Genomic DNA, 23564 nt, shown 5'->3' on the forward strand with positions numbered 1-23564 from the left:
ATTAAATAAGTGGAATTCTAAGTGATGACACAAAGAAATTGGTAGATTTCTACTGATTGGCTGAAGTTTTGTCACCTACCTGAAAATATATTTTCTGTTTAAAGAGCTGTGCACAGTTTCTCAAAATATGGGCCAGATTCTATGGTACTATTCCTGAGAGGTTTATAGAGTGGTATCTAGACTGGCTTGTATAGGAGACGGCTATTTTCTACCTAACACACGTCCAGGAAAGTAGTCATTTCTTGCCATGTATAAAACCAACAGAGTACTGTTGTACTGAGGAGTCAGGTCAACAGCATGTAAACAGTAAAGATTTGAACAGTCATAGAAAAGCAGGGACTTTTCTTCCATCCAAAGGCTAATGCTTCTTTTCCTTCAGTTTGTCTTTGATCTTCTGGGGCTCATCATACTGTATCAGCCTCAGAATGTCTTTGTTGTACATCACACCTTGAATGAACTCTCCTTCAGAGATGTTATCTGTGGCAATAGAGAAAAAGATCATGTTATTGACTTATGATGAACCCATCAAGAAACCATACCACACCAAATAAAATACACAAAATTGGTCATTAATTGTACTGTATTTGGAAATGTGTTTTGTATCCTGGAATTATGGAAACAATTATATTTCAGAGTCATTTTTGGCAGAATCTCCAGAAGGAGGTCTTGCCTAACTTGGTAACTGGAACGGTCAGTACAACAACCTATAGTGGGACCCTTTTTTCACGTAAGCGGACTTGAGCCACCACGAGAGGTACCGCAGAGCGAGCTCAGGCGAGCGAGTTGCCGTGCCGAACACTGCAAAGTCTCCTTCAGCCGACTCAGCGCCGTTCGAGTTGCGTACCGTCACGGACAGAATCGGGTCCAACCGTTCTGAGGTTGATGGATTTGACCCGGTCCGACCAGGTTGTTGTTCTTGTATTCCTTGCATTCAGCCCTGTTTCTGTGTCTGTCTGTGAGTGTTTCTGTGTGTCTGTCCACAGCTCATTTTGCATACTACTACTAGTAGTATACATTATTTGTCATATTTCTTGTCCATACTGCCAGCAGGCCGAGGACTTCATTTCCCAAATATGTTTTCAACAACAACTATGTCATTTTTGTGAAATATAATTGAAGCAATCATCCCACCAGAGGGATACACATCCCATAGACTGGAGCTAGCCAATCAGACATAGGCTATTCAATTCATCGTTCAATTCGTGGTCTGTAATTGATCCCTCCTGTTTGCCCTCTACCAGAGCCATTGAAAAGAGAGTCCTGCCAATGAGAGGGGGCAGAAAACAACGCCAGTCACGTGACCCATGCAGCGCTCGAGAGTAACAAGCTACACATTGTTTTCAATGAGTGGGATGCAAATATCAGCAATTGTAGGTTTGTGTGGATTTGTGTGTCAACTGTTTTAAAGTATTGTACAGTGACAACAAAAGTCTCTGTAATGTTTATTTTATACTATTACTATTACTAAAAAACGATCTAAAATAAAGTGATTGAAGATCATTAAAGCTGGGCTGTTGCCTTTCATTCATTGAAGTACTAAAAGCAGGGACGTTGTCACGTCACTGACCATTTGGTTGCCCATACGCACACGCACACACACACACACACACACACACACACACACACACACACACACACACACACACACACACACACACACACACACACACACACACACACAAGAATAAGAATGTATGGATTTACAGAGCAAGCTGTCTGACAGAAATATGAGAGAAAGATGTAGGCTACTGTATGAGGGACAGGGAGACAGACAGTGGAGATACAGTAACGTACAACTGGACTAATCACATGCTGCACTCATTTCCATTTCATGGAAATACTATTGTTGGGCATGCCTCCTGATGGAGATTTGTGCATGTCATTATAGTTATAATCACAGAGCGAGATTCCGTCCAGGGAGAGATTACATTGAAATAAAAAGCGAATTAACTTATTTGATTTTCTTGGTATGAAAGGGGCTTTCTTCTAGCAAACTGAGAGCTGGGCTGCAAAAACCCACTCTGCAAACCTTTGACTGGTGATACTACAAACAAAGCTACAGTACCACAAGAAATGAACAAGCAGACTTTGAACTAGATTACAGAGAAATTTGAATAACATAAATCTGCTCAGAATCTGTTTCGATCCTGTTTTTGTATTTTGTTTTATGATGTTTATAATGTACAGTATGTTAAGTAGGTTTTATTCATTTTTGATAAGTGTATCACAATTCTTTGTGAGTGGTCCATGCACAAGTGGTTTATTCTGATGTGTGCCTTGTATTTTAATATGCGTGTTTCAGTTGCACAGTGACACTTTAGTAGAAATACATTGGATGTTCCTCTAAGACATAGATCCTATTTAATAAACCACTTGTATTAAAACAATACCTGCAAGCCTTCCTTTTGAAATTGTTCTGAGGCGTTGCCTTCATAAATGAACAATGTGTTCAAAGCTGCCTCTCTCTCTGTGTGTGTGTGTGTGTGTGTGTGTGTGTGTGTGTGTGTGTGTACATGTGCGTGCGTGCGTGCGTGCGTGCGTGCGTGCGTGCGTGCGTGCGTGCGTGCGTGCGTGCGTGCGTGCGTGCGTGCGTGCGTGCGTGCGTTTCTAACTTGCCATGTTCTTTCTTTCCAAAGAAGTCCCAGATTTTTTCAGCCCACTTTTCTGGTGTGTTCTCATCCTCAGGGAGATTCTTCTGGTCACCAGCAGGGATCATGCTGAATATTGCCTACATGACAATAATGATAATATAATAATGATAGAACCATCTTAGGAGGTACCAATTCATGAACATATCAGTGTTGACCCCTGCACTAAGTACATACTTTAAATTATCTCTACATGCAGCACACTTGCAAAGACACAACAATCAGTTGTACAAGGTGCACCAGTCAGTTTGTTGACTTAGATAACATCACGAGTCTATGCTGAGCATTAAAGCTACAGTATATGTATACAGGATAACATAAATCAATGGGCCTAATTCACTAAGCTGTTGGTAAATAGTGTATAAAAAAATGTATTTTCTCTAAACGTTTATTATTATTATCATTATTATTTATGTATTTATTTTGTGCCTGGACCCACTGTTTCCATACTGCACCACTTTGTGTCTTTAAATGTGATGTGGGCATTATAGCCAAATCATTATGTGTACATTTCATTGTTCATTACCGAACATACAGTATATAATGTTTATTTCTAGGTTCACATTTCAAGACATTTAGGTAGCATTGAAGTCTGCTGTGCTCTCTGTGCCTCTTGCTGGATGGGGAAGAGTAATTAAAGCTCCAATTCGGGGGCCTATTTTAGTAAATACAAGTATATAAATACAATATTAAAGTACATCTTCAGGGGCTGGAGATGGTCTCCCTAGTCTTCCATTGAGAATTGGAGACACTGGTTTTGACTGTTGAGTAGGATACTGGTTGACAAGTAGTACTGTCTGAACCTCATAAGCGCAATATCTCCCCTGTCCAAGCGGAAATTGCATCTTGGATGAGCGGTAGACATTTCTCATACTGAAATCTCTCATGCCTGAGACCGGGATTTGAACCCCAGGTAGAACATAAAAGTTATGGATTGCAGCTTTAATAACCCATTAAAACCGGGAAAGCATTTACTGTATGTCATTTTAGATTTGAGCTAAAAAGTATTATTTTACACTATATATATTCTTTTAAAGTGAACATTTTTAACTCAAATCTTTGCTTCTGGGGGTCACTGGAACAAAATATTTTTAGATGAGGGGGTCTGCGGCTAAATACATTCATTTTGGGTGTCCTTGCTATGAAAAAGTTTGAGAACCAATGATATAGCAACATAAGGTTTTCAGAAAAACTTTTTTCCCCTTTTTTTTTTGAATCCTCAGGTCTTAATGGGTTCAGTACCTTTACGATCTCGTGGATTTCATTTTTGCTGATGGTTCCGTTCCCATCCACGTCGTAGAGGGCGAAGGCCCACTCCAGCTTCTGCAGTGTTTTGCTACCAGAGGTGAGGTGCAGAGCCACAATGTACTCCTTGAAGTCCAACGTGCCATCTGCGTTGGTGTCGAAACTCCTGAACACGTGTCGTGCGTACGCGGTGGGGTCTGCGTTGGGGAAGAAGCTGGCGTAAATGCCTTCAAACTGCTTCTTGGTGATTTTACCACTGGGACATTCCTTGAGGAAGGTCTGGTACCAGGTGCAAAGCTCAGCCTCTGCGTACTTGGTGTTGGATGTCAGGTCTCGCAGAAGTTCCTTTGACAGGGCCCCGCTCTTACTGTTCCCCATGCTCCAAAGACGGTCTCAATAGCGCTTGTGATTTTCTTCTTCTTGTCAGTGTCTTGGGTCTGAGAAAACCTCTTTGGTGCTTAAGTCTGTCCTCTCATGCACCCTGAGCACTCCTCAAAGTGTTGGATGGGATTATGGCCATCACTACCCTTAATCTACAATGGCTGTCTTGAAGATTAAGGGGATGATCCACATCACACTACTACATATAGATACGCTGTAAAATCCTGAGTGTACATTTAATGTACAAATGGAACCAAATGGACCCATGGGTACCTGTAGCCAGTAGAGAAATTACTTGGCTCAGAACTCCACAAAATCCGCATCTTGGTTACCAGACAATAAAAGTTGTCTCACCATCTTGGCAAAACAGAGTCAATGATCTTTGGGTATAATGCAAAACTAAAGAAGTCTCCTGATTTCAGAATGTGATGTAGTAGGTCACTTTGAAGTTACATTAGGCTGCATTTTAGACAAGAATCTATCTGTTCTATCAGTAGAGTGCATGATACCGGTATGGTTATTTGAATCAATTTGTACAATCCTGAAAAGTGCATGGCATGCTGTTCAGAACGCAATTGCCTGGCTCCTGGTATTGCTGCTTGCAGCGTTGCTGGGAGGGGCTGTCCTGAGCATTTCGCTCTTCGGAACAGGCTTGTCCCCCAGAGGTGCTGCTTGTGTACTGCTCATCCAATGGCCTGGGCCGTGGCTCAGCGGTCCAGGCACCTTGGCCGGTAGTCCGAGTCTGGCAGTGTACGTTCAACTCCCGATCCTGACGGCCTTTACTGCATGTCACTCCCCCATCTCTTTCCCCCATTTCCTGTCAGCCTACTGTCTGTCTCTCTATAAAAATATAAAATAAAGGCGAAAGCCGCAAAAAAATAAAAAAGAGCTGCTCATCCAATCAACTTCACAATCGACACTTGCACTCCTTCAGCAATAGAGGGTATGCGGGAACGCCTACTCATTGGCAAGAACTACTTTCTGGCCATGACAGCCAATACATCCAAACAGAAAAGTTGTATTTGATTGCATTAAACGACGTTAAACGACATTAAACTCACTTTGTCACTCACTTTGCCACTCAATTTTCCACTCGATTTGCCATTCACTTTATGCATGTGCATACCCTCTATACGGCCGCCAAGTAAGTTCATCGAATGAATGGTTCTCAAGATATAAATATACAAATATACATACAGACATGGCCTAGATACAGATTCCTGTACTTGTATTGTAGCTTCACCCACCAACGGCTGATTGATTGATTGATTGATTAATTCATTCATTCATTGATTTATTGATTGATTCATTGATTTGTCATATTTTACTATCTTGAAAAACATTTTAAAATATTTCAACTAGCTGATCTATATTGACACGTTGTGAGCTTGTAGATATTTGAACTATTTAAAAATGTTTTTCAAAATAGTAAAAAAATGGCAAATAAATGTAGGGATAAAGGCTAAGGGGTGGCGCAAGATATAGTACATAGAATTCCCAGACAACCGCTCATACGTCCTGAGCCATTGCCATCTAAAACTTAAGGGCCTTTTTGGGGATCCAGACCTCATTGAACGCTGGAGGTCTTTATGAAGCCCCTGTGTGGGCTGCTGTACAATCAGGTGAGATTATCCGTGTCTTCGCCGGTGTAATAGCCTCTGTACAGATTATGAGACCATCTGTTCCAGTTGTATATAGCTACACCACAGCGACTGAAGGACATTAAGGAATTGAGATGAGTATATGTTATATGACCATGGGTCATATGTAGGTTTCTTTCCCTCTTGGTGTGGGTGTGACTGATTGAGTGAGTGACTGAGTGATTACCAGCTTGTGTGAATGGTGAATGAGTGGTTGCTGAGTGTGACTGGCTGAGTGGTGGAACCTCACAGGTGATTGGCTCCTGGCTTTCTGGTCTGGAGTATAAAGCTGCCTACCTTCAGATCTTCAGATGTCTTCCTCCATGCCAGTCTCCCAACAACACCAGTCTGGTGTTTGAGTGCTTTTAGCTAGCCATTACCAGTATTTTAGGACGTTTCACTGTCAACATGGTTTACTCCCGGTAATGTAGGGGTGGGTGTCCTTTCCTTTGGTTTCCTTGTTAATGTGTTTCTTTAGTTGATGTTAGGTAAGATACCTGTGTTTGTTTTGTGTATGTAAGCATAGGTTTGTCTTTTAGTGTAGTAATGTTCTGTACAGGTGCCCACCCTGAGGTAATTTATCCCATGTATTTTGATGTCACTGTAAACTTATGTAATAAACCATTGTACTTTGGCTTTTCAACTGGTGTTGGCTGGTTATATTTGGGAACTAGGTAGGAGGGAGACCACTTTTGTGTTACACCTGGTGACCCCTAGGCCGGGTCGTAACATAATTGGGGGCTCGTCCGTTCTTTTGGTCGTTAAAAGTGAACCCGTTAATATTGGGATTTCTTTTTTCTTTACCAAAAGTTTTTTTTTCTTTTTTTTTCCAAAATAGTTTAGCTTGTACTGTGTTAAGTTTGGTCTCTTGTTTGGTGGTTGCTAAAACCATACTGCAATATGGTGATTTTTTTTTTTGTGTGATGTTTGGTTAAGCTGCATTCGTTAAAAAGAAAGTAACATGATGTTTTTTCTTTTTTGTCGGTCCTGTCTGTGATCGGCTGGAGTTGCAGTGGTAGGTATGTTGCTCGTATTTTTTGCACCTTAAGTTTGGTTAGTTTAGTATAGGTGATTTGGACAAACTAAAAGCTGTTAGATTGCCAAATTTCTTAGAATCTCTGTGGGGGGGGGCTGCTGAGAGGCGAAATAGACAAGGTTGGTGGCGGAGCTGTTAGTTCGATGTGGCTTTTAGAGTAAGGCATCTGAGAGACGGACGGTCAGTGCAACTGGTTGGATAGGGGGGGAGGATGAAGCGGAGGCTGAAGATTCTTCCCTGGGTGCCGCCAGGAGTGCTGGCCTGCCGAAAAAGGCTGGGGGGGTTCTGGGGAACTAGGGATAACCCTTTGGGGGGTGAGTCCCGATAGGGCGCCGGCTGCGACGCCTGCTCCCCGGCCTGATGAGATGACCCAGCCATGGGAGAGAAATGCCGGTCCGGAGCGCGGTGCTCCTGCTCTAAGGCCACCACCCAGAGATTGCCTTGGTCCCGTTTGCTGCAGAGAGGGTGAGAGTGGATTCTGCTTTTCAACGTTTATGTTGAATGTGTTGCTGCCACGGGAAGATTGGCTTAACCCGTGAGGAGCTTGTGATACTAAATAATGGTGCAGAAAGTCGAGTCATATAGCTGCTTTTGCCTTCCGTTCAGTTGTGCTGGTAGCGCACTAATTTTGATATGATGCAGTGGTGCTGCGATCGTTCGTATTTCTGTAATCCATAACCTTATACGGACGAGGGTGGATAAGAAATGCAGGGAAATGTTATTTGGCCGTGTTGTGGTGTGTGCAAACTCCGGAGGCTGGCACCCACGGCAGCAGTCAAACCTCGTAGCGTTTTTGGTTTTTTTTTTTTCAAGTTGTCCTATGTTGGACTCAGGTACATTTAGTGGTTGTGCATACAACCGTAGAGGTTAGTTAAACAAAGTGGGGTTTTATACCTCGTTCTTGGTCCGTTGGTGTGTAATTCAAACTAGCTCTGAAAGTGTGACAGGTTATTTTATTGTTACGACCCGGCCTAGGGGTCACCAGGTGTAACACAAAAGTGGTCTCCCTCCTACCTAGTTCCCAAATATAACCAGCCAACACCAGTTGAAAAGCCAAAGTACAATGGTTTATTACATAAGTTTACAGTGACATCAAAATACATGGGATAAATTACCTCAGGGTGGGCACCTGTACAGAACATTACTACACTAAAAGACAAACCTATGCTTACATACACAAAACAAACACAGGTATCTTACCTAACATCAACTAAAGAAACACATTAACAAGGAAACCAAAGGAAAGGACACCCACCCCTACATTACCGGGAGTAAACCATGTTGACAGTGAAACGTCCTAAAATACTGGTAATGGCTAGCTAAAAGCACTCAAACACCAGACTGGTGTTGTTGGGAGACTGGCATGGAGGAAGACATCTGAAGATCTGAAGGTAGGCAGCTTTATACTCCAGACCAGAAAGCCAGGAGCCAATCACCTGTGAGGTTCCACCACTCAGCCAGTCACACTCAGCAACCACTCATTCACCATTCACACAAGCTGGTAATCACTCAGTCACTCACTCAATCAGTCACACCCACACCAAGAGGGAAAGAAACCTACATATGACCCATGGTCATATAACACCTCCCCCCTTAAGATCAAACATTTCTCCTAAAAAATATACATCAATAAATATAAAATGTTTGATTTCACATTATCACAGAACAAACAAATGTAGACATTTCTCCACAATGGACTTAGTGTGAATATGCTCGAACACTTCACAAATTCACCAATTCACAATTCAAATTAGTACGTCAGGATATATTTAAAATACCCCTTCCCATGTGTGAATTATTCTAATCAGGCAAACTGAACACCATGTTAAGAGCATATACCCACACATACCACCAATGAGAAAACAAACAACCATTTCCATTTCCCTCTGGCCTGTATACCTGCACCCTTTCCTCCACACCTCAGCAACTAGTACTTGGAAGCAAATTAAGAGGAGGGAAAAAGAACCCAGGAAGTACATGGCCCAAGACAAAGAAAATGTTAACCCTCACACATGAATTAAGATTTGACGAGAATTCACAAACCAATTCATTTTTTATTACAAACACAAAACATAATGTGATATTCTCTTCCTTCCTCCTATCGTCTCTATCGAGACCTCACTCAAGTAACCCCTTCCTCCTATCGTCTCTATCGAGACCTCACTCAAGGTAACCCCTTCCTCCTATCGTCTCTATCGAGACCTCACTCAAAGTAACCCCTTCCTCCTATCGTCTCTAACGAGACCTCTTCCTATCTCCACTGAGATTCCCTCTCTCCTAGTGTCTCCACTGAGACCTCTTTCCCTGCTCCTATTCCTCACCCGAATAGCTAAAGCATTGAATCACAAAATGTCTCTATTCATCACCCGAATAGCTAAAACATTTAATCACAAAACAGTTTAAAACACCCTATATCGAAAGCACATTTTGTTGTGTGGTAAATGCCTTGCCAACTAACAACGAAAACCCAAACTACATTCAACTTTTGGTACATAACATAAGGTTTTCCTCCATGCCAGTCTCCCAACAACACCAGTCTGGTGTTTGAGTGCTTTTAGCTAGCCATTACCAGTATTTTAGGACGTTTCACTGTCAACATGGTTTACTCCCGGTAATGTAGGGGTGGGTGTCCTTTCCTTTGGTTTCCTTGTTAATGTGTTTCTTTAGTTGATGTTAGGTAAGATACCTGTGTTTGTTTTGTGTAAGCATAGGTTTGTCTTTTAGTGTAGTAAGGTTCTGTACAGGTGCCCACCCTGAGGTAATTTATCCCATGCATTTTGATGTCACTGTAACTTATGTAATAAACCATTGTACTTTGGCTTTTCAACTGGTGTTGGCTGGTTATATTTGGGAACTAGGTAGGAGGGAGACCACTTTTGTGTTACACCTGGTGACCCCTAGGCCGGGTCGTAACAGTATATGATGTGTAATGACAAAGCCCTATGAATAAGCAATGCAGGTCAATTAAGGTCAGACTAAAGAGGTCCTTTGTCCACCAATCGACTTTGAGGCTTATCAGGAGTTGTAGCCAGGGGTAAACTGAGCGGTGAACATTGCTCTTGTCTTCATGTCTTTATGTACTGTACCGTATGTAATATTGTTTTGTTCTTTGTGTTATGTCAAATGTGTGTAGGCCTATATGTGTTTCTGCATACATGGCTGCTGGGTCGCAAGACAAATTTCAATGTGAACTGACAATAAAGTACTATATCATATCATATCATATCATATCATATCATATCAATGCAGCACTACTCATCACATCCCTCCTGTCATGCTTTCAATGTGTAAGTGAGTAATTAAAAGCATGTAGTAAGGCAAATGAACCACTTCAACCCAAAACACTTTGTTGACACAAGTCACTTTACAGCTTTCGCACGCACGCACGCACGCACGCACGCACACACGCACACACGCACGCACACGCACACGCACACGCACACGCACACACACACACACAGTTTGCTTAAGTAGTAGTACATCATATAATTAGTAGTATTAATGCTGCTACAATGTTTGCAGAACAACCAGAACAAAATACTTTTACTCTTATGTACCTGTAGCCTATATAAGATGTGCAGTAACAATAAAGAACACCTTGAACTCTTGAACCCTTAACCCAGAGCAGCTGTAGGTCAGCATGAGGTAATTGTTTTTTTTTTCTTCAGCAGGAGGTCCATGCAGAAGCTGCTTTGAAAGTATCAACGTGACAAATATAGGATGCTGTTTGATTTTAATCTACTTCTGTGTGGTCCATTACTTATGGAGCATTTCTGTTCTTGTTATTGCATGGCATTAAGTTGTACTTTGGATATAGCTATAGCCTATGTACCAACAAAACCAACGGAAATTGGAAAAGTGTGGTCATGTCACTCATGTGTAGGTGTGTGTACTGTAATGTGTGTATGCGTGTGTGTGCATATTTTTAATGTGCGCCTTCCCCATACTCTATGGACAGTGGAAGGCAGCATGCCAATGACAATGTTTTAATCTCTCTCTCTCGTCCATTATTAAAATAAAGTCTTTGGCACTGAAGCTCCGAGTGTGCGGCTACATTGATCTCCTCCGAATGTGTGATTTTGTCCATCTCTGTGCTTGGTGCAGCAAACATGATTGAATTTTGGGCACCCTGTTAACATAATCTGTGCCTTCCATGCAGGGACTGACAGAAGCCACAGTGACATGATCATGTGCAGGTTACGACGCTGGCTGCAGTACACTGTTCATTTGTATGGGTGTTTAAATTAAGGATAGTTGACACGGTGCTGTGTCATTAGTCCGACAGCGGGCGCATTAACCTAACCTAACCCAAACAGCACGCGAAGCCACGTAGTTGGAGTAATGGGATGCAAGAATTATGGGCAGACCCCGTTGACACATGCATGCTTAAAACCGAGAAGACAAATTATTTGGTGTTCCTAAATTCCTTAAATAGAAGTTAAATACCGTATGTAAAAAGCCCATTCTTAAGAGGTTAATCCTCAAGTATCAGTCCTAAATTCACATTGCACCACCACTTCATATTTATATTTACAAAATCAGATTAAGAAACAATTCAATTCAAACAGCACAGTGTGATTTTAAATAATCAAATGAAAGTACAGTGTACAGTAGGCTACAGTGGAAGTATGTGATAGTAACAATTTGTGATCAACTGTAAGGATTTACAAGAACATACACAAACACACATCCAAATCTCACATCTGCCAGCTGAATACACAGATAATACATTGTTCATTCTATCAAAAGGAGCTCATCCCTAGCAGGTATTATACCGTATTATGCAAAGGGGTCATGGTCAGGGAAAATTACCATACTACAACAAAGGCTTAATATTTCATCAAGTTTACTGTTGGACATTTTCCTGTTCAATGCAAAACAGCAAATGTTAATGGAAAGAACACAGGCCCCATATAGGAAGGATATAATGCCTGGGTACTTCAGGAGAGACTTTTTTTTTTTTGCAGGGGTGACTTCTCTTTACCTATGGGCACTATACAGTTACTTTCTGCCAAAGTGTGGTGTTTTTAAGGGGGAAACAAACCTAAAAGTGCAGAAGTTAGAACTGCTATATGAGTAGAGTCCTGCTGAAGGTACCATGGAAAAGCAGCAGCCCAAAACCCATATACACACTATATTCTATCCATCCTTCCATCGTCTACCACTTATCCTATTAATAGTTCAAGCAGAGAATTCAATTCCAGATGTACCTTTCCCAGTGGCGTTTCCAGGAATTACATTTTGGGCAGGCAAGAATTATATTTTGGACAGGCAAGATGTGTTAATTGTCGTCTCCCCGCGCACAATCATAGCACTAAAGGTTTTCAAAGAGATATACCTGCCAGACGAGTAGTATACAAAGGCTGAAAGGCTTGCATTTACATTCCAATGGGTGATTGAGGGTCGCGCTCTACCACGACGGCCAATCAGCTGTCCAATAATAGTTCTCATGTCTTGTTTTTGTCCTCTTTTTTTCTCATTGTATGGATTTTGGCCAGGCCAGAAATGGATTTGGACAGGCGGACGCCTGCCCTCGCCTTATTGTAGATACGCCTCTGACCTTTCCTGGTCCACATTGCCACAGCGGGATCCCTAGGTGTTCCTAGGCCAGTGTGGAGGTTACAGTAGCATCCTCCCATGTGGTCCTTGGCCTGCCCGTTGTCTATTTCCAGAAAACCTCCCTAGAGAGGCACCCGAAGGCATCCGTATTAGATGCCCGAACCGCCTCAACTGGCTCCTTTCCACGTAAAGGAGCAGCGGCTCTACTTGGGGTCTCTCCTGGATATGTAATTGAACATTCAATGCAATGTATATAGCCTACAATGCACTTTGCACTACACTATGGCTTGGCTGAAAAATAAAACATGACTATTGTTGTATGGTTGGTAACTTGTATTGGGTTATTGAGAGAGAATATTATATTAGAGAATCTTTGAAACAGTTGTGTTCAGGCCTGGAATTTCATCCTTTTAGGGGCAAGGCCACTTGGCCTTTAGTGTGGTCAACTTTTTGAGGGCACAAGGCCAAGTGCCAGGGCATGAAGGCCATCAATTAAAAAATGATTTTCCATTGAACATTGGTTCAGAACAGTGCTTCTTAAATAAATAATCACAGCTTTAAATAACAAAATATAAGTAGCTACTGTTGTAAAATATTGTAAACATGTTTTGGGGACCCAGTCCAGAGATGAAAATCATAATGAAATGGCCTAGGACCCTGTCAGGCTGTCACCCTAGGCTAATTAATATAAATTTAATTTGGGGGTCCTTGAAATTTAAATGGCTGAGGATCATTGGGTTAAACTGTGAGTTAATTCACATAAAATACAATGACAGCCTACATAACTTTTGAATAAGGGCTTGGTTTAGAAAAGCCTATATTTTGTGCTAAACTAATATATTGAATAACATGGCATTGTAGAGAGGTTAGTGACAGATAAGATAATTTCTCCATTGTGGGGCTGCACCGCTGCAGGACTGAGGACTCTGCAGTAAGTCAACACAAAGTGAAAGTGCAGCTTCAAATCAGTTTTTTGTTCTTACCTGGAGACAGTGTGTGCTGTGCACAGGGGAACAATTGTTTAATTATATCCATGGTGTCTTTCTGTCGCTATCCATAATGCGACGCAAAAGTACATTTATGTTTGTTTTGGTGGGCTAGATAGATTCGGTAGATCTCCTCCTTGTATGGACAGCCACGCTGTTTCGCATTAGACAAAAGGAAATCAGCTGGACCATGTCCGACCAGCGACCAACGTTAATACATGTGACGTAGGACCGCCACACTGTCGCAACTGTAGGAAACATTGTTTTGTTTTGAGTGATAGTTGCAGTTTGACCGGATAGCTAGATTAGCTACACTAGTAGGCAGCGTGTGGGCTAAATGCCCTCTGTTTACTCTGTCAGTGCGTGTATGTGTGGCGCGGAGGAGGAGGCGTGCGGGTGTGTGTGTGTGTGTGTGTGTGTGTGTATGCGCGCGTCATGACGACCAGCGGCAGCGGGGGTAGTTATTAAGGCAAAGTACCGCAAAATAATCAAACCACTTTGCAAATGGCAACACAACTACAACACAGATTTGTTCTGCGCGGGACGTGAGGGGAACATTGGTTACCGTAATGACTGGAAAATTGCGCAGAGGATAAACGGTAAAATGAACTTCTGTGGGCGCCGGTCGGGGCACCACGGCCACTGTGGCCGTATGGGCATATACTTTTTCGAGGGGCACACGGCCAAAGAGAGGGGCAACGACGGCCATGGCCGCCGTGGCCGCCGTGAAATTCCTGCCCTGGTTGTGTTGTACTATATGAGAAAGTAGGTACAGTATAAAACTTGGGAATACAGTCACCTCTCTCCATACATATGAAGTGTATTGTTGCTTACCGTATGCATGTGGTTATGTATTTTAAGCTCACAATTGGACATACAGTAGTAGTAGTCCATGTAAAGGTATAGAATAGATGGCAACTAGAAGAACCCTTTTCAAGACCCTGTTCAAGATTAAGAGTATAGAATGAGGCACGGAAGAGTTCACTGGAAGCATGAAAGGGACAGACTTTTTTTTTTTTTTGTGCCTGGACCGCTGAGCCACGGCCCAGGCCGAAAGGGACAGACTTGCCTGGAGTAATGAGATAGTTCAATCAAGGCAGCTGCACATCCTTTTAGACGCAGTGTCAGGATGTGTAGCATCCACCCTCCGCCCAACAAACCTCCAACTCAAGCGGATTATGACGATTTGATTTGAGTTACAGTATCGGGGGGGAGGGGGGGGAACCACGGTGGCTACACATCAGCCAGGATTAGTTGCCTGATCATTTCATCTAGCCTGCATGGTCTTGACCATGATGCTGGAGGAGCGTGGTCGGCGGGCTTCTTTGGCGATCACCCTCAACTTTGTGGCGTTTGCCTTTGCCTTGTCAGCTGTGACCACCAACTTCTGGTGTGAGGGGACGAGGAAGGTGGTCAAGCCCTTCTGCACGGGACCCCCGTTGGCGACCAAACAGTCGTTCTGCATCCGCTTCAACAGCTCCAACATCAACGACAGCCGACTGGTCCAGTACATCTGGGAGACGGGAGACGACAAGTTTCTTATGAGGAAGTTCCACACAGGCATATTCTTCTCCTGTGAGCAGGCTGCAGATTTCAAAGGTGAAATGGGTTGCATGGTCCTGCCTCCTCAGGAACAAGATTACCTTTTCAAGTTGCACTGTAGATTTGAAGTGATGAGTCCAGCAGTACGAGGTTTTTGTACTCATCTAAGATCCACGGTATATAGAAAGGTTGTTCTTATGGAACCTATTATCTACTGCATTACCCCAGGTGAGAAGAATGGTTCCATAACAGATCATTGACCATGACCATCAGGGCAAACAGAATGTGTCAAATTATGCAGAGGTTTTGGATGAAGAATGCAATTCTTACAGAAAGCTGGCTCGCTGTCCAACAGTGTTTTATTACCTTAATTGTATTGCTATTGTTTGTGATCTTTGATAGGTGATTAAACTTTGGCTTTGAAATTTAATATTTGGAATTGAGATTTTGAAATATCATGCAGTGTCATGTTTATTATTAGTTATTATTATTTCAATTCATAAGTTGCTCCTTCCCTTTATTGAAATAATTGCCATCATGACATCATGCAAAGCACTTAAGTGAAAACAAAAACTACTCAAAAACAATGTTTGCCAAAGAAGCAAATAGCATTAAGAAAACCTGCTTTGGCCTGGACCTGTTAACATTAGCAACACTCATGCAAATCAAGAGGGATTCGTCTATTCATCTTAATAATATTAAGATGAATAGATGAATCCCTTATATAACTTAATAGGGCAAATGAAAGGCGTGCAGGCAATATTATTGCCTGCACACCTTTCATTTGCCCTAATACGTTATAGTAAATCTAAGGAACACAAAACGTTTGGAAGAGCTGTGTAATCGTGTATGTAATCCAGATACATATTGTTTCATTGATTAATTTGGCACTACTGTAGCCAATAAATACATTGATAAATAAAGTAAACAAAGTTGAGTATGAGATTGTTTCTTGCTGAGTTTTAATGTCTGTGTAATTTATCCATGTATTTCTCAATGAGAAATTATACAAATAAAAGCGCAAAAGAGGCAGCATCTTAGATCTGATGAACATTGTTGTTTTGTCTTATTACAGGTTTTGTCTGCAGAGACTTCTCAGAGATAGCACCTGAACAAGAACGAGGTTGGTGAAATACTGGCATTTAGAATCTTTTGAATGTACAGTAAGCTACTTGGGTCCTTTATGCTCCCTAAGCTAAGCTCTGGACTGCTCATTCTTGCAGCATGGTTTAATGTCTTCTCTTCAGTTTCATTATTTCAGGTTTACACACTTACGTACTGTTAGAGGGTGGGATGTAGGGGTGCAATAGTTCAAGTAACCGATTTAATGATTATGAAACAACCAATTCTACAAATTCACAACCCACTCTATCCTGTCGTGTGTAGATCTGCTATTCGTATGCATTTATTTGTTTAATTATAAAATAGGTCAGAAGTGTTTAATCAGACTAATTGATTATAGTCGATTTTTTATTATTTTCTGCTTTGTTTTTGCTGTTAAAGTAATCGATAGAGTAATCGCGAAGAAAATAATCAATAGTTGCAGTCCTAGTTGGATGTCACTTAGTGCCAAAATTGTCAAATTCACTGGCATGATACAGAACCAAAATGAATACACCCTGGACTTGGCATGTACTGCATTGTGTGTTGACCACAACATTGCAATCAGCGGTCCGACACGTTAAAATGACCACCGCTGAAGTGCCCTTGAGCAAGGCATTGAACCACTACCATGAAATGTTCTATGAGCAGGGCCTGGCTGGAAACAAGTTCTTGAGCTTAGCCCAGATACCCTGGGTAAATATAGTAACTTTGCTTTGCTTTTGCTTTTGCAACTCATTCAGTTTATTTCTCAATGGATACCTACAGTGTGTTGTCCTTTCCCCTCTCTGCCATCAATGTTCTGTCTATATACTGTAGTGTAGATTATGCTTCTATATATAAATATATCAGAAATAAGAAAAGATAATCTTGTCAACATTTTTAGCGTTCATCATACGGAAGCAAATTGTTTATCCATCACAGCAAAGTGGGAAAGAAATCATTGATAAGACTTGCCTTAAAAAAAGTCACTTGGTCACGTGGTCTGTGTTTCTGTGACAGCCGGGGATATAGGGCGGTAATCTAGTACTAATAGGCTACAATACAAACATAACAAATGAAATGAAATGAAACAGAATTCTAGCATGCTAAACTAAGATCAATACAAAATCTTGTCATCTTGAAAAAGATGACCATACTGTCATACTATCATAACATTGGTGACTATCATTACCTTTAAGTTTATCCACAATACACCCCAACCCTGTTTCATACACACACACAGATCCTATTCTTTGTCCTGTGTCAGCATTCAGCAATAACACTCTGTTGTACAACTGTTTCTGGGTCTGGGCTGAAAATAGGCAATCTACAAACTTAACGCGCCATGATGGATTGTGATCTTTGGCATGGTGCCCTGTTGAAATTGGAATATAGAACAGAGTATTAATTACTGTTATAGTCTCACCTCTGCTAATCTCAAAGATAATGAGCAGCTTTCATCGTAATAACTCTATGCTTTGATCTCATCACAAGCACCAGCCATGTTTACACGAACCCCTTTGGTCATTCCTACAGTGATTAGACAGATTCATCTGGGAACCCATTGGCAAAAACAAAGACAAAGGAAAAACAGCGTAGTCTGTCTCGAGGTGAGACTATACTTAGTATTTACAGATAACAGGGAACCTTTTGCAACCGCTCTCAATCTAGCCAGTTTACATATGCTCGCTGGCCTACCACCTATCATAGAGGTGAAATTATTCTCCAGCCTATTAAAATACCAAAGTAACTAATTTTGCTTGTCTGTCTCTGTCTCTCTCTCAGGGGTCTTATGGTTGTGTATAGTAGCTGAGAGTCTGTACCTGTCCCTGTTGTTTACGGGCGGGGCTATGTTGATCCTGGAACAGTGTCCATGCTTCAGTGTCATGAACAAGCTAAAGCTCAATGCCTTCGCTGCCATGTGCATTGCCTTGTCAGGTAGGGAAGGAAGCAGGAAACAGCTGATGCCATACACTCTATCCTGTCAAAATCTCACAGCCCGCTTTCCACGCCCACTTCCGGTAAATAGTGGTGTCTTTAACATGAGCATTTACACGTTTTTTTCTCTGGAGAATCTAAGTACATTTTCTAATGTAAAAATGTGACGGACCAATATTATTATGAAGCAAACAAGATGGTAAATCAGCTCGAACAGATAGAACAAACCTTACCTTGAGAAAACAAAAGTTGTAGACTTCTTAAATTACCTCTGTTAACATGGAGCGTCTATGGAGTGACGTCACGCTATCACCACTAACCCCGAAAGGGGGTGTATTTAGGGGGGCGGGGAAATTCTGTGAGATAGGCTTATTGGCACACAGTTCTCTCTTGTAAAACAGACATTCTGTGGAGGGTTTGGTTTGGGAGTTTGACAAAGTACAGTCGATGGTTTTCAACATAATCTCACATTTGCAATACAATTTCACAGAGCAATATAGGGATCATAGAGAAATAAATCCATTACTTCATTGGTGTTGTCATTACTGACTGTACCTCACGCTGTTTACATTTCTGACTAATAAAGTATTGAAGTAGTTCATGTTGTTATGATCCCTTTTGGGGGGAAAAAATAACAATTTAACATTTCTACATCAAAAGAGATCATGGTTTAAAATCACCAATGTAGGAGTGCCGTGTAGGCAGAGAAAAGAAGGAGATTTATTCCTCTTGGAAAAGCCAACGATGGTGGCACTCCGTTTAATCAGACAGAGAGATCAACACAAAACTTGTCACAGAGGTAAATACGTCAACAAGGTTCAAGGTTCTTTATTATTTGTCTCCCGAGGAAGAAACAACACCTCAGAGGTGTGTTTCTTCATTCTTAAAGGTAACACACTATGCATTGCATTAAAGGAAAGACTGCCTATGGTATGAGGAACAAACATATTAAACATGGGCAAGAGCGCAGTGAATTATAAATGATGAATATTATTGTTATTTTATTTGTTATATTACATGTCATTACATGTTCTTCCACCACTGGTTTTCTCCTAGTACGCACCTGTTCTTGTAAGTGTTTGCAAAATGGCTATCTACTAGTTAAATCATTGTTAAAAGTTATTCAGTTCTTCCTTGGCCCATTATAAACCTTTCCACAAAGTTGAATGCAAATTTCTGCATAACCTTTGGAATTGAAGGAATCCTTGAAAGAGACAGACAGACAGACACACACATGGAAAAAACATATTTCCTCTATTGGTGAAGATAATAACACATTCAGGTGTTTATACAGTAATTATTTTGTGCCACATTAGCATGGAGAGCTATGCTTTTGTTCCCTGCAAGCTCCTGCAATTTATATACAGCCACCCTATAATGCCAGTATCTGATTTGTTACTGTGACATGGGAAATAAGAAAAACAGATACTCAGATATAAGTATCTAATTACTGTATATCAGACTATACTAACAACTATAATATAACATTCTATAACATTGCACCATATGGGGGGGGGGGGGACCTCCATAATGCTGACTAGTGCAACACGAGGAGCAATATGGTCTGTCCAACACCCACTCACTGCTTCAGAGGATTTAAAAAGTGGTTTGCAGACTAATCGGATTGGAGGCTGGGACAGCGGTTTTGGGCCGTGACAAGCCAGGCCCAGAGGAGACCCTTCCTACCCCTCCACTCTCCCCTTCTCTTCACCCCCATCCCTTTGTTGTTGATGTTTTTATGCACTAATTCCAAGAAAAAAGCAACGCTGCCAAAGCAGCATGTTGGCCAAGAGCTTGGCAGAGAGGAGGTACAACATCCAGACACAACCCTGCTCACCTCGCCAGAGTGTCCCAAAGTCCCAGTGCAACATGCAGATGAAAGCAACTAAGCAAGAACATGTTTCAGCCTTGAACACTCTGTCTTCTGACATATTTGTAATGAAAGTCCATTAGGAGTAAATGATTGTTTCTTGGATATTTGTCTTTTTATTAATTTGTCAGAATAATAAAACCATTAAATGTGTAGCCAGACACAAAAACAAAATACCCACGACTGTATAAGTGCCAATTACTCTTTACTCTTTACTCATTTTCACAGTTATACACAAAGTTTAGCATATTGTATATGTCATATGTAAATTACGGAACTCTGCCATGCGGTGCCTTCATTATGAAGTGCAATGATATAATGAGCTTGCAAAGAAAAATGGCAATACATTTAATGATAGCTGGATAATGGTTTACATTGTACACATATATTTTGAATGTGCCAACACATTGGTTTGTTCGTATTCCCACCCAGGCCTTTGTGGGATGTTGGCCCATATGATGTTCTCCACCATTTTCCAGTTGGCTGTAGCAATCGGCCCAGAAGACTGGAGGCCTACATCCTGGGACTACAGCTGGTCTTATGTGTAAGTGCATCTGTCATTTATAGCAGGGGTTCTCAACCTGTGGGTTTTATGTAACAGTCAAATCTGTCCCCTACCTACCCCATAGGTTAGCGTGGGGTTCCTTCGGCACCTGTATGGGCTCTGCAGTGACTGCATTGAACAGGTATACCAAGACTATCGTAGAGTTCAAATACAAACGGCGGAACATTGAGAAGAACCTGAGACTCAAGCAGAAGCTGATGGAGCTGGAGCTCCTGGATCAGATGTGGAACACTACTGGGCCAGGCGCCGTACTGGACACAGACAGCCCACATGATGAAACACCATACTTGGTTGATATGGACTATCTGCCTGAACAACAGGGAGAAGAATATTGCTAAAATATGAGGACTTTTAGGGGTCTGACTCGCTCCATTACAACCCTGTCCCGACTCCCTAACCCTAACTGCAAATGGATGATACAGAACGTTACAGTTATGGTCAACTTATGTTATTGAAAACATTATTGTGCTACACCATCAGAGCACAGCCAATGAGTATACACTATACAGCCAACACCACGACTATAATTCAGTAACAGATGATGGGATATGTTGTAAGATGTCTATATCATGCTTGTTTTACCATACAAAGTCTTGTGTAGCTAGACAACTATTCCACATCTCAAAATGCTATCTGGAACTATACACCTAATGCTATCTACACCAATCTACAGATGTATCTACATCTACATAATGCTAACTATACCGAATGCTATCTGGAACTACACCTCCCAAAATCGCTGCTGTATGACTGTATGACTGTAAGCATTTGAAATTGCGCGAGGCAACAGTCTGGCAGCACGAGAATCCTATACCATACAGCTCATTTGGAGGTCCTCAAATGTACCCAACACTGACTACACACCACTAACCACATACAGTATATTACTCTGTAGCTCTAGTCTATGGTCTGTAGAAGGGAAACAGTGACACCCAGTGGGAAGAAAGTTTCACACGCCCATGGAAAGTTTCATGGTGCTTATTTATCACATACAATACAGCCAGTAGCAACATTGCAGACAGTCAATTAAGTTCTTGTTCTTGAAAAAATAAAAGACATGAAGTCCTTTCTTCCATCCTCCTGATAGCGTTGTTTTTATTAGTACAGACTTGTCTTGCAGTAAAACAAAAAATCTGTCTGTCTGTCCCTAAGCCTAAACAGTTTGCCGGTATGATGGCCTGTGCCATAGTCACAAATGTGTGATCACTGGTCACACAAAAGTTGTGTCAAAAATGATTGTGAAGTTTGATTATAAATTAGAGTTACAGAACTGCAGAAAAAGTATATATATAATGTAGGGACTTTTTGGCATCTTCTGTGTTCCAGCTATTCACCAGGGCAAGTTATACCGCATCGCTTTGCAGGTCTGATCTTCTAGTTTCCTATGAAATTAATAAATACATACAATGTTAACGATCCCACCAGGTTCTGTGTCTGATCTCATTTTGTTATTTCCCGATTTAACTCAGCTAAGATATCCATAACAGTTCCATTAGTGTAGTTGTGTAGAGGATGGTTTGGAGGTCAGAAAATTAAGCACTTAAACTCATATGCCATGTATGTACTGTACAAGAATAAAGCAGTTACGACGTTATTAATTATTAGCGAGAAACAAGATGAGACAACTACTTTGATCAAAAATATAACTTTTAATTAAATGTATATACAATAATTTACATGTATCAAATAGCTTGCACTAGCTGCATTATACAGTATATGGATTAGAAAGAGATGTTTTTTTTTCTTTTTAGCAATTAATCATTCAATTATCAGATATCATGAGATAATTTACTCAGATCTGCAAAACAGACAATTCAAAAATACAATATTATTTGTACATCATATAGGACTAGTGTATACTTCACATACATTGTCCATCTGGTCTCTTCTTAGAGTCATTATCATAAAGTAATAACCTATAACCCATCAATTCCAGAGGGGCAACAGTGCATTGAGGTAGTTTTTATATTTGGACACTTGCTTTGGCAATGTAAACGTATGTTTTCTCATGCCAATAAAGCTCCTTTGAATTGAAAAGTAGGCTAGGCCTATACACAGCACTGTTTCCCAAACAGTGGGTCGGGACCCAATTGTGGGTCACAGACCCATTGCTGTATGGGTCACAAGTAAATAGGCTACTTTTTTGTGTTTCCTACATTATAAAATATATATATTTCAAAATAAAATAAAAATCAACGTTTTTGAGAAGTAGCCTATGAATATAGCAGATACAAGCAGATGTGAGCTTGTAATTAGGACCACACAATATAAACAATTATATGGCCTTTTGTGTCATCATCTGTTTAACATTATATGTGTAATTGTACTGCTGTAGCCTACTGTTTGCAGCTTGATAATGAAGTATTCAATCAAATCAATCAAAAGATTGGCTATTTATGTCCCCATTGTCCCAGGAAGACATCAACATTCTCTTTTGGGTCTTGAGCTAAAGTTTGGGAAGTTTGGAACCGCTGAAAGAGGCTCCAACAGGTGACAGACAGACTGGTCCTTTTGTGGCATCAGTGAGCAGCTGTGATAATAAGATGTTTATAACCATGCAGCGGGTTATCCTTAATGTATTTGTTAATGTACCAGCAAGAAACATGGGCCTTGAGGTTTTCTTCGACAAGAAAGTCCATTGCAGCCTGTAAAGGAAATTACATAATATATAAAATATAAAATATTTTAAATCAACATTATTGAGGAATTGTATTCTTGATTTAATTCATGAATCACAAGTTTGCTCCCTATTTCGTATCATGCATCTGTTTTGTACACCTCAGATAAGCACTGGCCAGCTAACCTTTGACAGCAGCGCAGCAACACCTTTCCCCCTGAATGAATCGGGCACGTTGGTTGACATTAGATCCACCTCTTTCTCGGCTGTGAACTTGTAACGCAGAACAGCACATTCACTGCTCCCTACTGTGCAAGTAAGAGAAGACACACAACCAGAACAATGCATTCCCTGTGTATTAAGACATAAAATCGCCCATATGGCTATAAGCAGGACTAGGAGTCAGGACTCAGGAGTGGACGCCGCCGGCCTAGAGTTACACATTCACCCAATG

The 23564-nt window shown here is 41.2% G+C and overlaps 2 protein-coding genes across 2 annotated transcripts; one reads left to right on the forward strand and one right to left on the reverse strand.

Annotated features, from left to right (window-relative positions):
• Positions 1-358: 358 nt before the first annotated feature.
• Positions 359-4271, reverse strand: rcvrna (recoverin a; the record flags this gene model as incomplete). The annotated part of the gene is made up of 3 exons (XM_079520641.1): positions 359-477; positions 2617-2728; positions 3891-4271. The coding sequence occupies 3 exons, from the start codon at positions 4269-4271 to the stop codon at positions 359-361; spliced, it is 612 nt and encodes a 203-aa protein (XP_079376767.1).
• A 10494-nt stretch (positions 4272-14765) lies between these two features.
• LOC306936970 (germ cell-specific gene 1-like protein) lies at positions 14766-20831 on the forward strand (the record flags this gene model as incomplete). Its single annotated transcript, XM_079520639.1, has 5 exons — positions 14766-15094; positions 16113-16160; positions 17906-18058; positions 20361-20472; positions 20558-20831. Exons 1-5 carry the CDS (start codon positions 14776-14778, stop codon positions 20829-20831), a joined length of 906 nt encoding a protein of 301 aa, XP_079376765.1. The 5' UTR covers positions 14766-14775.
• Between the last annotated feature and the right edge of the window lie 2733 nt (positions 20832-23564).

Source organism: Electrona antarctica (assembly GCF_951216825.1).
Source record: "Electrona antarctica genome assembly, chromosome: 14".
In the NCBI taxonomy this organism is placed as follows: Eukaryota; Metazoa; Chordata; class Actinopteri; order Myctophiformes; family Myctophidae; genus Electrona; species Electrona antarctica.